Source organism: Clinocottus analis, unplaced genomic scaffold, assembly GCF_023055335.1.
Source record: "Clinocottus analis isolate CAN_PGR_092001 unplaced genomic scaffold, fCliAna1.0.p SCAF_20, whole genome shotgun sequence".
In the NCBI taxonomy this organism is placed as follows: Eukaryota; Metazoa; Chordata; class Actinopteri; order Perciformes; family Cottidae; genus Clinocottus; species Clinocottus analis.
The window spans coordinates 10,624,183-10,640,017 of record NW_027175932.1 but is presented as its reverse complement, the minus strand read 5'-3'; the positions used below and the strand labels follow the sequence as shown (position 1 = coordinate 10,640,017).

General features: G+C 42.8%; 1 protein-coding gene across 1 annotated transcript in view; it reads right to left on the bottom strand.

Moving 5' to 3' along the window:
• Positions 1-679: 679 nt before the first annotated feature.
• cerk (ceramide kinase) overlaps positions 680-15,835 on the bottom strand; it is a 34,462-nt gene continuing 19,306 nt past the window's right edge. The window contains 7 exon segments of the mRNA XM_068587019.1: positions 680-818; positions 3,336-3,550; positions 7,426-7,631; positions 10,585-10,664; positions 11,165-11,270; positions 12,680-12,832; positions 13,060-13,134. Coding sequence (XP_068443120.1) covers positions 680-818; positions 3,336-3,550; positions 7,426-7,631; positions 10,585-10,664; positions 11,165-11,270; positions 12,680-12,832; positions 13,060-13,134 — 974 coding nt within the window.

The following is a 15,835-nucleotide window of genomic DNA, read 5'->3' as shown; positions in this document are numbered from 1 at the left end:
TGAATTGTTTCTTTTTTCTCAAAAAGAGGATAGATAAGTTTTCCTGATTCTCTTTTTCTTCTTTTGCCATTTTATGTCAGTTTATCGGTGTACTTCAGAGGCTTTTCATCCTTGTTCCTCTCACCAAGCAGTATCTCCTCGGCTGTCTCCCTTTGTGACACAGGGAGAAATCCTATTTGTGTTCTCCTTCATGGCATTGCCGATTGTCGCGGATGAGTCCAGCTCAGTCCATTCAGCCGTTTCATCCGGTGGCCTTCAGATCTTCTGGGCTTCAAAATCTTCCATTTTCAAAAACAGTACAGATACACAAACCAAGGTTTGAATATTGCAGCGCTGGCATATCATATTTGGGGTCTGTAAAAGCTGCATTAGGCAATTTTGCACATAACGCTCCCAAATGGCTGCGAGGCGATAACTATCTCTTCAGTAACAACAAATCATGCAATAGCTGTATCTTCTCTGTGGCATTTTTTTTCCACTTAATGGCTACTGATGGGAGCCTTATCAGCTTCTTCTATTACACCTTCTTGTGCATGGAGAGGACGTTCTGCAAGTTTCATTCGAGCAAATACACGAAGGAGGGATAGGACGCCAGCGTTTGGGATTTACACTGATGCGATTTTGTGTCTTTTTCCAGGAAAGTCGTGCCAAGTGCAACTCTGTTTTTGTTTTCCAGCAGCTAAATGTCCCGTCCAGCTCTGTCCACTGACTAGTGTGTGCTTGGCTCCAGGGCGCACAGTGTACACGGGTCTTCTAACAAACACTGCTGCTGCTCCTCAATACCACGGGCAAACAGCCTGATCAACTGGCACTGGACACTGCAGAGGGGAACAGAGTGTACAAACACACACACACACACACACACACACACACACACACACACACACACATAAAAATAAGCACACAATGCATCATTTAGCCTGAATAACAAACCATCAACTTAATGACTGTGCTCATTTCAATGAGGCTTTACTGTCAATGTGGCAGATGTAAAAGCAATGGAACGGCACCCCTGTGTGCAGACTTGACAAGCAAACTTGGGATGAGACAATCTTTGTGGTGTGTTAAGTATGAAGATCTTTAAAGAGACACCTATAACAGATGTTTGAATACCGTTGGGGCTGGCACACTATAATGACATCCTGATACATACAATGAAAAGGAAAAGTGCACAGAAGGAAAACGAGCTGTGAACAAGATAGGTAGCTATTATCGCACAGTATAGGCTCCAATTACAGCCCTTGCTTTTCTCTGCTAAATGACACCTTTACTTGCCGGTTTCACCGATAGTTATTATGATGGAACAGTACAGTAACTTAGCATTTTCAACTCAATGTGAACAATTCATTTCCAGAATGCCATTCACACGTGAAATAAGAATAGAAGAAGTTCAAAACAACACGTATATTATTTACTCTTATAATTAAGGGAGCACGTTTGGGTTATAATTACATGACTATTTTGTTTTAATTGTTTGGTTCAGTCATTGTGGCAGGTCGAGTTCATGTTCCAAATGTGTATTTCTCACGTCCAATGCAAAACTCCTTTCTTTCCGTTTCGCCTGGGCTATTACCATTAATTATCCAAGCAGCACTCTGGCTGGCTCACTCCAAGAGCGATTAGCGCAGAGGAAGAGGCAATAAAAGGACGGACTTCTGCTTTAATTAAAGGGGAGTAGCCTTTTAACATGGGGAGGGCCGTTAAATTAGCAACATTACAGCACCATGCATCATTGGCAAAGTACAATGGAGCATGAAATAAATGATGCATCCAGCAGTGTCACACCAGCTGTATAGAGATCTGATAGTGGAGGACGTTGAAGTGTGGACAGGGCCAGAATAATGAGCGGGGCTAATTCCGCCAAGTTGCCAAGATCATCCAGCAGGGAACAGTGAAAGAGTCTCTTGACCACAGTCTGTTAGACACAAGCGGCGCTAATGGCACTGCTGCTATCATTTCTGTCTCTCAAAGTAGGAGAACTTCTTTTTCACCAGCCAACGCTGACTGCTAACCATCAAGATGAAACCCTCTAGTATGTGTCAAAAGGAGCAGGAAGGAAATATTCTTAATTGCTACAAGTTATACAAGGAGAAACAACTACACTTGTTTGGTATAATGGGAACAATAATCCAACTACTAGCGACTCTTAAATTAACCAATGAGCATCTTGTTTGCTGAATCCCAAAAAAGTATGAATGTAAATACAAAAATGTGCTTCCTGGAGTCTCCTCTGGTTGGTTGCCCGGTCAGGCTCGACGTTTCCTTTTTATTTACGCCAACACCGGCTTCTGCACCTGATTCCAGAATCGGTGTTATCGATTGTGTACATATCAAAGTTTATATTGTACTTTGAAACCTTGCATCTTCCTTTATGGTCTGTTTCCAAATAGTGTTGTGCCAGCATAACATTTATACGAAATTACAACCATGCTAGCAGCCCTCTGAAACTGTACTGTTTCATGCTAACATGCCCTCATGCTGACAGTTGACAAGTCGTCATGCGAACATGTTGATAATGAAAATTTTCCTACAGGAATGTTAGCATGATGTGTACTATTATCACCATATTAATTAGGTGTGTAAGCATGCTAACATTTCCGAATTAGCACTGTGCGGTACGGCTACCGACCGACTGACCAACATTGCCCTCTAAGGAGCCCCACCGCTAGCATGGCTGAAAACTGTCCGTGTTACTTGAGTGCACTTTAAACACAGAGCTATGAAGCAGACAGAACATCATCTATTTCTACTTAAGCTTTAAGTCATGATGCTCAGAGACACTTTAGAGAAATTTAAACAGGAGATTATGTCTGCAATACCCAGACAAAGAACAGTCTTTGTCTGATGCAATTGATGTGATCCCCGCAAGTATTTCACTTTTTTTTTTAATATACCTCTTCTACAATATTGTGTGCACCGATTCAAAGCCATTTGCCAGTCCTCATCTCCGCTGAGTGAGATTCTGCCTGATATTTATTGCCTCAAAAAAGTTAATTTCTCCGTCACGGGCTTCATAAAAAGCAAAATAAGACGGCACAGTGGAGAAGTGATTGAACCACGTCTGTCTTCAAGCAATCCCAATGATCGTTTCAGTTTTACAGCATTAAAAAGTCATATATACATATATATATGCTCATCATGACTGGTAAATGACAATTCATTTTATCGTTGCTGCAGAGTTGAAATGATTGTTTGTTTGATATTTTACTTTTGTTAGTTTCGAGTTGAAGAACTTCTTTATTTCTAACAAAACATGGAAAAGCGAGGGCTTTAAATAACTACTACAGCAAGTTTTAATGTACATTCAAAGGTGATTGTATGATTAGCTACAGTACCTGACTTGGATGGCAGCATCAGGCAGGATCTCCCCGTCGCAGTTCCAGCTGCTGTGGCAGGTGCTGTAGTTGCAGGTTGTCTGGGCCGAGCATATGGGACTGAAGCCTGTCTTCTTTGGACTCTCGATCGGGTCCTCGAGTGAAACCAGCTCATGGTGCCGCGGCTGGAAACGAAACTTCCTCACCCGGTGGACCTCCACAAACGAGTGGTCAAACTGGGGAATGAGAAATAGATGAAAGAGAGGAGGAGAGATGAATGAATGGATGGATGAAGGAACAGATGTTCCCACAGATGGTGCAAAGGTTAAGACCGACCCTCTCCAGAAGCTCTTTCATTGCAGCATTTCAAACTGCAGGAGGCTGAGAAGGAACACAAGAGTCCATTTTTGTTTTGTGCTTCACAAAGTACGATTTTGTGTAACATAGTTTTTCGAATAATTTCGTTCAGGGTAGTATTAGGTAAGAGTAAGTAAGCGTATTTCCATGATAACTCGCTTGTCGGTGTTTCCACGAGGGCGCTTCAATCACAGGGAGGTAACAAACATCATGCAGAACACAATGACATACAAGTGATATGCTGAAGATGAAAGTTAACTTTTAGGAAAAGATAGTGTCTCCGCCTCAATTTGATTGATTAAGATCAAACTGAAAAGTGAATCTATTACAGCAATTCTTTGTCTTTGGTAGATACATCAACTCGGGTTCATTCAAAACTCGGGCTCATTAAATCAAAATACTATTCATTTATTCAGACATTTAAATGTCTCAAATTGAACATCAACTATTCTAATCGTACACACAAAATAGCACTGAAAATGGGCAAAGGCATCTCTGCTCATTTTCGGTGCTATTTCTCTGAAATATGAAGATCATATTGGGCAGTAAAACCATTTCTTCTTTAGTTTACAGGCTCCTAGTGGGCGAGGTAAAAAAGTTAATTTCCTATTGATTGTCTGTCTGTGGACTCCAGCTGATTTTATAATGAAAAGTAAAACTACACGTAGATTTATTCAGCTTCTCCTCGTTTACGATAAAGAAAAACACCCAACAGGAGTGGGAATGCAAAATGGAGGGAGGGAGAGAAGAGGTCAGATAAAATGGAGGTGCATAAAAACTGTAAATGGTATAGAAGAAGAAAGAGAGAGATGAAAAGAAATAATTTTGTCAAAGTCCCCTTTCATCTCACTCAGTGTCGCAGAAAGGTTCAGCTCTGTCCGGCGCACTTTCTTCTACTTCACGGGGTGCCACTTTCTCTCTATCCCCGATGCTTTTCTTCACCTCTTTTTCCTTTTTCAACCCTCTCTCGCCCTTCTTTCGCTCCCTTTTTCGCCCTCTCTCATCCCAAAAGCGGAGTGACAGCCATTTACTTCACATCAGACCCACTTTATGACTGGAGCCGCTTTGCATTCATGCTGGACTGTCTGCCTAAAAGGCTTTCTGACAAGGCCATGAATACGCTTAGTGGCTTCTCACTCCTTGTTTCTCTTCGCTTGGCTGGACAGTGATGCTGATATTAAGTGAACTCTGATGCAAAGTCCCTCTCACCGTACTTATATGACTACTTGTCTACCTTTCTGTGTTGCAAGTGAAGCAGCGAAGACAGCCTTGAGCAGCAGACGCACTGCATCATGTCTTTTTAATGTAATACCACACACTGATCTGTGGTCATCGGATGGTTGATGATAATATTGTTTGTTTTTTTCTGTTTAGGAGATTTGACAACTCCATGACGGAAGGCAAAAAAGGCCCATTGGAGGTTCAAGTTCATCTCAATTAATTTAATATGGGACACGAGCCAATCTATCGAAAGGCATTGTGGGTATATAGGATTGACCAGGGACACAAAATATACATAAATGCATAAAGTTCCTCTGCAAACTTCAGAGTGATGTGTTGAAAATTCAACAAAGAAAAGACTACAGACACACACAAAAAACTATCATGTACATTTTGGGAGAAAGTTCAGGTGGCTTTTTCACACTGTTAGCTCATGAACAAGCTAATTAGTGGATGCTAGCTAAAATCAGTCGCTAAAATTAGTGGTTGCTAGCTAAAATCGATTATTGAGAAGTGGTGGAGGCGACTGGTTGCTTTCAATGGGTCTAACAGTCTAAGCCAAGTGTGGCTGAGCTAAACGTGACCATCAGCTAAACAGGCTCAAACTGTCAAAGTAACCGCGCTGAGGTTTAGCTAGTATAATGTTTGACATTGTGGTTCAGCCTGTTAGCATGCTATTGTTCACCACGTGGATGTACTAAGAGAACTGAATAGGCCGACAGCGTTTGTTTGAGGTGCCGCGCCGCTCATTCCTGTGAAAGTTGCTTGGTGCATGAAGCGAACAAAAGTTTGAATAAAGAATGAAGAATTATTTCCTGAGTTACAGACGTCTCTTTCCCAGTGAAAGTCGATTGGAAAAAGTCATTTTGGGCCCACTTTGACCTGATAATGGTGCTAGATGAAAAGTACATCTTAAAAGGAAATCAGCAACGTTCTTTCAGTTCATCCTGAGGGGGATGATAATGTCTGTACCAAATGATATGGCCAATATATACTGGATGAATACAGTTAAATCATACTGCTGAAATATTGGAGTCAGCAAAGTCCTTTTTTCTAGTTTTGCACGAAAAACGCGGCTGTTGTGGTCATGTCATCTGCTGTAATTTATTTTTCTTGTTGTTAAATCCCCTTGCAAAGCACTCTGTGACTAATATCTCTGAAGAGCTCTATATGAAAATGTTTTACTTACTTACTGTTTGATTGGATTTGGCCTGAACACATTGGTTATTTCATCCATTCATCTGGATGTAATGTGCTTTATTGCGACCGCGGTACTCCAAGGACACGCTTCATGTCACACAAAGCAGCAATTTACTCAATTTTCTATGTTTCACTGTAATAGCAGCAGCTTTCTTGGTAATTAACAGTTGGCTACTGCTGATTTCTATTCATTTTAAAGCTTTGAATACATATCTAATTATATCTTATTGATGCCCATCCTTGCAATCCAAACAAAATGTTGACCTCAGGATGTCAGTCGAACCTCAAAACACAGTTTGCGATTGCACACTTGTACCAAGGCAGCTATACTGTCGATGAAATTACTTACAGGTTCCTTCTAGATGGGATAAACTTCCCGAGGTCCTTCCTGAGGTAATAATTACTAATCACCAGACTTCCCCTGGCAATACTTGTGCTATCCTGAAAGGGCATTAGTCTGGTATCAGCCTGCTCTCCCCTACAGCATATCCCTGATGCAGCGATAACCGCTGCCTCTCTGGACCAGGGTGGAGGTTATTTATGATACGTGGGAAGACACGAGGGCTGAGGCATTTGAACTGAAGTGAACCATAGTTGGGAAATTGAGCCGAGTCAGCAAATGGAGGTGCTAGCACAGCAAGTGGGCAAACTCCTGCCTTCTTCTCGCTTGTTTACAGTCTTAACACACTCAATTCATCTGTGCACAGGTCGAGCAACTCCTGATGATGACAGCGGGATTCTGCAGCAAAGTGATTGATGGGAGGCTTCTTTAGGACGAATGACGTAGTATTTAAAAGTTTTGCTTTATTTTGGTGATTCCTTCACTCTCTGAAGGATGTGTTTTTCTTGTCCGGGCTGAATACAGATCATAGCGTTGAGACATATTCTCCAGCGCAGTGGTTCTTAAGCGTTTTTCAGCGATGTACCCCCTGTGAAATTTGTTTCCAGCCAAGTACCTCCAAACCAGCGCAAAGCATATTAGATTTTTAAAAAAAAGATGTGATACACAGCACTGTGCCATCAGTGTCTGATGTAATATAGAACATTTGGTTTATGATCTTAAACTTAGATTTGATTAAATATTCATAAAATAATTATTTTTAAAAAGGAATTTCGAATGGATGCCATTTTTAAATATGTTTTTTTACTAATTTCCTGTCTCCCTGGCGTGCCTTCATGTACCCTCAGGGGTACAAGTACACTGCTCTAGCGCATGTCACTGTGGAAGAAAACTTACTTCAGAGGTACGAAATCCTAAATTGAAAAACATTTCCGGTGGATAACGCCGCAGGAAGAGCTCTGTAGATAAATCATACACCTCCTTCACTCCTACCTGGTCTTCTGTGTTGGTGTGGCGGACGAGGTGTCTGAGGAAGTCCAGGCGGGAGCACTTCCTGACGAGGATGAGGTCTGCGGTGCCGTCGCCGAGGTGAGCGGAGGGCGAGAGGCCTTTCGGCGTGCGGGGACACGCGCAGCTCATACTGGCCGCATTGATGGCAATAAACTTTGCACGGATCACACTCCAACCACCGCCCCCCTCTGAAACAGAGTCAGGTTTACATAACCGTGCATACTTCTGTAGTAAAAAAGATATTTTTGCTCAAAGATAAATAAAAGGCTGACCATGAGTGCAATATGCACCTAAAGATGATATTTTGATCTTTGTAACTGGACACTTTGCACACTTTTTAGACTACGAAACAGGAGGCAAACCAACTATGGATGCAGCCATTTTAATAAATGTGTTAATTCTGCTCATATCATTGGCAGTAATGCCATCAGCCCAAAATACAGCATAAAACCAGACACTTTCCACAAAACTGCTGACCTCAAAGGACTCAAAAAGCTTCCTGCTGAAAGAAATATGAGCACTGTGCCTTTAAAACAGCCTTAATATATTCCGCCTTACACCTTTTTGTAGAGTTTCTGGTTTACTTAACTCTTCTCTTTTTACTGCAGTGTCAAATCTCCTCCATCTGACATTGCCACTTCAAAATGAACAGACCTTGAGCTGCCGTGAATACACTGTACTGTAATTAATTTACAATGCAAAGCAGTGCTGCAGCATTCGCAGACCTGCCACATTAGATTTAGTTCGGAGTGTTGTGCCAGCTCTCAGCTATTAACATGCACACGTAAGATGAGAGATCAGTGTGCAGCACACCGGGGGTCTCGTGGGGTCCGAGAACCCCTGAAAGCCAGCAACATTTTGGGGCGCTCTGGAAACGTCTGCGAGTCACTTGCAATTGTCATAGATAGTCGTGATGGACCTGTTGTGCATTCGTGTGTGTGCGTCGGGTTCGGCTGTGCTGCGGGGGATTCTGTTGCAGGGAAAGTTGTCAAGTTGATTCCCTTCAGCCTCCCGTTCGACCGAAACAAATAACCTCGGCAAATTTGGTTTTTAAATTATACTGTGTATTTTGCAAGTGCTTTATGAGTCCTCAAGCGAGAGTTCCCCCGCTTGTTACACATCAGCAGTGATGCTGATGAGGGTCCATTAGGATCCAGATGTCTTGGCAGGAATTGTCAGAGCAGCGCCACCCTGATGATCGAGCCAGGATGGAAATATTGATGCTGATAGTAATGCGTGTTGCCCTTGTAGGAGAGCTGAGCGTCGTATGTTTATAAAACGCAATCAAGTTTGGCCACGGAAGAATGGACGGCATCTAAAGAGGAGGTCATTTAGAGAGAAGACTGACTGGATTAACCTCAAGTTTGCTTGTTATGATTAAATGCACACGTGGTCTTGGAAATCTCAAACGGCAGACGTGCACTTCACATCCCACCGCCCTGCTCCTCGGAGATTAGCGACTGTTTTCCGCTGATGCCGTATCAAAAGACGCAGTATCACCCGCGGGGCTGCCAGCGCTCGTCACCGGGGTGAGAGTCATTGGAGTGAGCGGGCGGGTGGAAAAAAAAGTGATCACAGACATCCAAACCTCGGAGGGAAAATGATGTGCTCCCAGTAAGCAGCGATTCATTACCTTTCCCCCTCATTTCGCGAGAAAACAAACTTTACAGAGGTGATAATGCGAACCGATGATAACCAGCCCGCAGAGTCTACATTAAAAAAAAATGAAAGCTATATTCGACATGGGAAAGCAGTGATTAAAGCTGAATCAAAATAAAAAAACAACAACAGATCCATCTGTGGACTTTAGGCTGTGCATGAGAAGAATGTTTCCAAATGAGTATTTGCTTTCGGAGGAGAGGCTGGCTCATTTGCAGAGAGAGAAAGAGAGAGAGAGAGAGAGAGAGAGAGAGAGAGAGAGAGAGAGAAAGAGAGAGAGAGAGACAGAGGGTGTCCTGCCTCATTGATTTAGCAGTTGTCTTGAGATTTCCCTCGCCAGGAAGTGGAGGGGGCGGGGGGACGAAAAACACAAAATCGCAAAACAAACGGCGTGAGACAAACCACCTGTCGGAGCTGGCGAAGACAAATTTCTTCTTGATTAGTGGGGAGTCTGTCACACATCACACCCAAACAGGTTGCGCTCTCTTTCATATTTACACAGGAAAGACACACACACACGTACACACACACACACACACACACACACACACACACATACCATAAGAAGTCCCAGAAAGCCAGGCTAGGACAGAAAGTGTTGAATTTAATATCACGACACTAATTAGAGCGGGAAAAAAACAAGACACACACACACACACACACAGCTTGTTTGCAGCTCACATGACACACACAAGAGCGCATCAGCCCACACACACACACACACACACACACACACACACACACACACACACACACAGGAGCCAGTGTTTTTTGCTGCTACTGCTTTCAGTCGGTTGAGAGAATCGTAGATAAAGAAATGTGTGCTTGTGCATCGCGGTCAAGAGGCGGGTGGTGGGTGGCGGGGGGGGGACGCTGGGAAACCGGAGGTGACGTTGTCCGTCCGACTCGGAGCTGAGTGGACGGACACCCGCCTCGTCTGGGGACATGTAATCTCATCAAGCAGACGCAGGGGTGGATGCGGGGAGATTTGGAAATCGATAGGCAAAAAAAAAAAAAAAAAAAAAAGGTTCCGACAGGGAGCGGCGGGGAGTAGCGCAGTGTCACTAAAATCAGTTTATATTTTTCCCGTCGATAACTCATCAAGAATCTCATTTTGCCGTGCCGCCGGCGGAAAAACAACCCCCAGACAGAAAATGGAGATATTTGAGAAGGAGAAGATGATGTTGTTATTTACATTCTGTCCACCTCAGGTACTGCAGAATGTAAATCTCCCCTGATTTGTGTGCGTGCCACTTCAAGGGAAAAGGCAGCCAGCACGGGTTTGTCTCATCTCTCTCTTTTTTTTGTTTCGTCTTTCCTCTCAAACTGCACCCTTTAGAAATACTTACTTCCACTCATCTCAGAAGTCTAGAAATGGCTTCAAAACAGACAAACAGGCAGATAACGAGGCAGAGAAAAGAGAAACGGGCTTTTCGGTGTGATTAATTTGACACTTTTCGAGTAATAACCCCAAACTCGTACCTTTATCAGACTTTTCCTTCTCCTCTGACATCTCCCACTGCGTGCCTTTTGATGAGGGCTTGTGCTGACAGACGCGGCACCTGAAATATCAGCGTAACTTTGTTTTAAATTCATCAAACCATCAGTGTTGCAGTGACACCCGAGGTCTTAACAAGCTTAAATGACTCTTTAGGGGGGAGTACATCCAGTCCACCCTAAAATAACTTGTATTGCGTTTTGCAATTTAACTAAATCTACAAGAGAAGCCTTTTGACACGGTCATATCTCTTTTTAGGGAAAAATAACTTGTCAGGAAACACGGCATATTAATGGTTTTCAGCTCCTTTGAGTCCCCATAACACGCAAACAATGGCAGTGCAAAGCGTCTCACAAAACCAAAGCACTTAGTCGAGCGCTTTTTGGAGAAGACTGAATGGGTTCTCAGTCCACAATGAATCAGATTGGCTTCCTGACGACGTAAACTATCCCGTTTAAGCTCTGGCAGGTGCACTGCTGCTATTGAAGTGCATCAGATAAGTTAGCGCGTTGTGGAGCAGTACTGAAAAGCTGCAGGAATGGATATCTCTGATGCTTTATTTACCCGGATCGACACTGCAGCTTGTCCCGGGGGTCCCCCATGTTCTTCTCAGCCGGGAGGAACGAGATCGTGCCTTCATAGTAGTTGTGACTCAGAAATGTTTTTACTCCTGAAACACAAACACAGTGTGGGCCACAGATTGCATGTCAATATGTTTTATTTATTGTGTGTAATTTACCCTAATTATAGCTTAAGTTCTTAAAGTGACACATCTGCATAACTAATTGGACCACGATTCCTTATCTTTCTGTTCTAATTCCTCTATTCTCTAGAGGCTGTTGTAGCTTTAACTGGGTAAAAAATATGAAATACTTTCTGCAAGTCTAGTGATAATGCTCTAGTCAAATAACACACAGTTGTGTTTAAAAGCCTTGTTGCGGTCGGTAGCCCCGGGGCCTGTTTATTAATAATAATAATTAAAAGCATATACACTTCTGTGCTTGAGTCATGCTCATTTCTTCTTGTACAATTGAATTCAGGTAATGTATTATATTTGTAGAAATTATATTTACACCCTGACAGCAAGCACAAATAAATAAAAAAAAATAATAATAACAATAATAAGCACGTCCAATCATTTAATTTGGCCTGATCTATCATCAACATCTGCTGCCGGCTCCCAGCTAACGGTGCTAATTTAAATGGTAGTTTCACTAATTAGACGAGTTCTATAGTCAGGGAAAAGTCAGAGAATTACCTGTCTATGAAAATGAACATTTAACACCTCAGTTGTGCTTTTGACTTGCAATTAGCTAATATTATCACGCTAACATGACAAACTAAGATGATGCACGAAATAATAAATGCTTAGCATTATGCTTTTAGCATAGTCATGTTAGCATTCATTTTTAAAGCACCACTGTGCCTAAAGACAGTCTCACAAAGCCGCTAGCATTGCTGTAGATTATTGGTCGTGTTTTATATATATATATATATATATATATATATATATATATATATATATATATATATATATATATATATATATATATATATATATATATATATATATATATCCTAAACATGCCATTCTGGGGATTTTCCTTTTCATTCATAAATGAGTCTGTCCGTCCCGGGTTTTTGGTTGATAATTAATCACACCATTGCAGTTAGCACCAGTTCATTTAGCTCAGTTTTTATAACTTTTAAGGTTGATGTATTTATTTAAAGCACTTGACAAGTGTGCAAGTGTTCAGCCTCAGTGGGAGGAAACATCTTATTGAGCCTTTCGGTGTTGGTGAGTTCCACTTCTGAGCTACACAAACGTGCACCGAAACCCACACGCTTTAGGCTGTGTGTTAGATTTATATCTTAATCCTCCAACGTGTGCACCTGGAGCAGGACCAGCAAGCTCAGGGATGAACTCAAGGTTACCTCACATAAAAAAAAAAAAAATCCGGCGTGAGGTCAGTGAGCTCGGAGGTCAGTGAGCATCGGGTTTTAGAAAAAGGGTTAAAGTGTGGGAGTAGGCTTAGCCTGAAGAGTCACTCAAGTTTAGAAAAAAGATGGCCCTCATACCTGACAGGTCGTATCTAGCAGGGCCCAGCCATCGCGTCCTCTCGCTGTCTGTCAGCACATCCCCATAGAAACCGTAGCCGAGCAAAGAGACAGAGTATTTGAGAAAGAGGTCATTGTGGTGAACTGAACACACGTCCATCGGCTGGGAATCTCCTGTCAAGACGCGGCCAGAAAACACACCATAAGGAGCGTACTCCCCACCGTGCAGCCACAACGCACACACAAACATGAAACTAAAACCAGCTGCTGTAATAATGGCTCAAAGGTTGTTTGTAGCTTTGCACAGGCGCACACACACGAACACACACGCACAGAAACAGCATGCCGCCTTGACACGTCGTGCGCTGACCGTCTTCTACGAGTCTCAATTACTCACTCACCCACGATGATGTGTAAAGCAGAAGTAACTGGATCGTTGGTTCCCACTGTGCCAAAGCAGATACAATCAGTGGACCCTGTTGGATAAGAGACACACAGGTCCATGGTCAGCCATTATACAGACAGGATGAAGACACCGACAAAAATGAAAATAAATCGCTCATACGGATACCGATCAACAAAAAAAAATATTTCTCAAACCTCGACTATTCAAAGCCAATCTGTGGAGCCACTCTATGTCACCTCAGACACCCTCCTGCCGGATTGTATCAGGTTTTTTTCTGTTGGCCTACACATGGTTTAACACTTCCTGAATGTTTATTTTTGCAAATATCTACTTGCATGCTGGCTTGAGTGACACGAACAAGAATAACAAGCCACACACACACACTGGGACCCTTAATTATGCTGCACGTTTTGCACACACTCTACTTTTGGAATCAGCATTTTTATCAGGATCGGGGACGTTGTATTTATTTCAAAGCTTAACAAACCGCACTTTAGCTGATGCCGAGCTGAGATGTGTGTCAAATCTTAGTTCTGCCTGTTAGCCGGCTAACATTTCCTCATTAGCATTAAATACAAAGTTGAAATGTCATTAGTTTGGTGATAAATCAAATAATCGGTGGCCTGCTGATTATTTGATCAATACGTTGCTCAGACATTTCCCTACAAACCATAAGAGGAAACCTCCAGTGAGACTAGAGGAAAAGTCATCGTGATACATTGTGGAGAAACAGAAATCTGAACGGGAAAACAAATTGTACAGTCTGTACAAAACTGCATAAGCAGTGTAGTTTCGGTATTTCCTTTTCTTTCATGCATCCTATCTGATCTGACCGGTTGAACTCACCCAGGTTGTTGTCCAGGGATGTGTCAAAGGTCATGACTGTTTAAACAATACTGCTCTCAGTGCTATGTCCTCCATTGCTGTGGACAGGAAGTCAATCGGATTCTTGATTTTATCTATCGACTAATAATGCGGCGATAATACGACATTGACACCAATGTCATTTTTTTGTCGTGGTTCCTTTCATGTTATTGGACTCCGCAGCATCCACAGTAATGTAACATATTGCGCAGGCATGTTGGGAGCCTTGGTTGGCAGGTAAAGCTGCAACAGCGTATATCACATCTCTCTTATCTCATTCAGAATCAGACCTCGAGCATACATCGTCCTTTGGTCGCGTTACATGACTTTCAAAGCTGCAACCGAGTACGAAGGATTAAGTGGGATGATTTGATTAGGCGGAAGTAAGGATACGTCTCAGTAAAGTGAACTAATAGGATAGCTCTGGGCCCTGAGCTATCATCAACGCTCTTCAGCCAACAAATGAAGGATAAGAGGCATCCCTTGCTTTGAGTTAAATGTTGATATTAAATCTTTCAACTTGAGAGGTAATGCGGCTCCATCTCTCTTCCTGCTCCGCATGGCGTAATTTCAAACCTATCTGCCCAACTTTGATCATCTTCAAGTGGTGCAACGGACCTACTGCGACTGATAAAAGACAGAAAGAGAGGGAGGGGAAGGAGGGAGGGAGGAGAGGAGCGAGTGAAATCTAACTAGTGGTGTTTCGGCTCACAGAAGCGTGACAGAGGAGATCAGGTCCGTCATTCAGTGGCTGACCCACAGATGAGTATGAAGATGAGCTCCCTCTGACTTTCTCCTGCACTTTCTATGAATACCACTTATCTGGCCTTTGCTTCCTCACCCCGAGCTTCACGAGCGCATCCGAACACGTTCAAATCGCTCCCGACAGCGCTACAACGCGTGCGATTTTGCGGAGCGCCAAAAAAAAAAAAAAAAACCACGGCGGTGACACATGCTGTGACTTTTCTAAAGCTACCCACTAAAAGCCAACTGACTATAAGTGGCGCACACGGAGCCTTCAGATGTTCAATGTTTTATTCCCCTTAAGTTACTCAGCCGCGGTAGCCTGTTGGCATATTCAGAGGAGAGAGCATAAACTGTCACAAGGCCTTCCCTCAGCGGAGAAGCTCCAGTTATTCATCTGCATTTCCCCCCAAAACTGTCTCGCCAGTAAGATCATCTTGTCAGCGAAATCATCTTCATCTCACGGACAACAATGGAGTCACGATGCTCTTTAGTGCTGCCCTCCCCCCAAAAAAAGTTTGAACCCATGGTACGTTCATGTATTTATAGCTGCAATTGTGTCTGCTAACGACAAGCGTGAACCCTTTGGAACTAGACAATTTAATCTTTGAACAACATATCATTTCTATTTTTTCTTTTTTAATCAAAAAAAGCTACTGTCAATGGCAGCAGTACAGCGACATTATAGAAAACGTCTGACAGAGCGAGCGTCTGTGGACATGACAGCTCGATGACAAGGCCGTAAATGAGTTCATGGCTCTGTAATTTGAACCTTGGCATCGAGGGCTTTGATATCTTACTGACACATTAACATGACTTTGACAGCAATATTGATCGTCATATTGATTAAAAATCATGAATGGCAGCCCGGAGGAAACGACACACCCCTCCATGACGGCACGGTGGAGAAGTATAGCTCTACAAAGCACACACGTCTACGGCTTTTATAGCGAAAGCTCAACGTCGGCTTGTTTTCTCCTTTCAGAGAATATACGGCAAGGAAAGAAAAGAGAAGACAAAAAGAGTGAAGCACCTTCTGTAACAGTAACTGTAGCTTTTTGCAAATGTTCCTCAAACAGGAGACGATGGTGCGTTTGTTAGGGACTACTTTCAGCGGTGGATGAGTACACACTTGGGGCTCTCGTACTTATTCCAGCAGATCA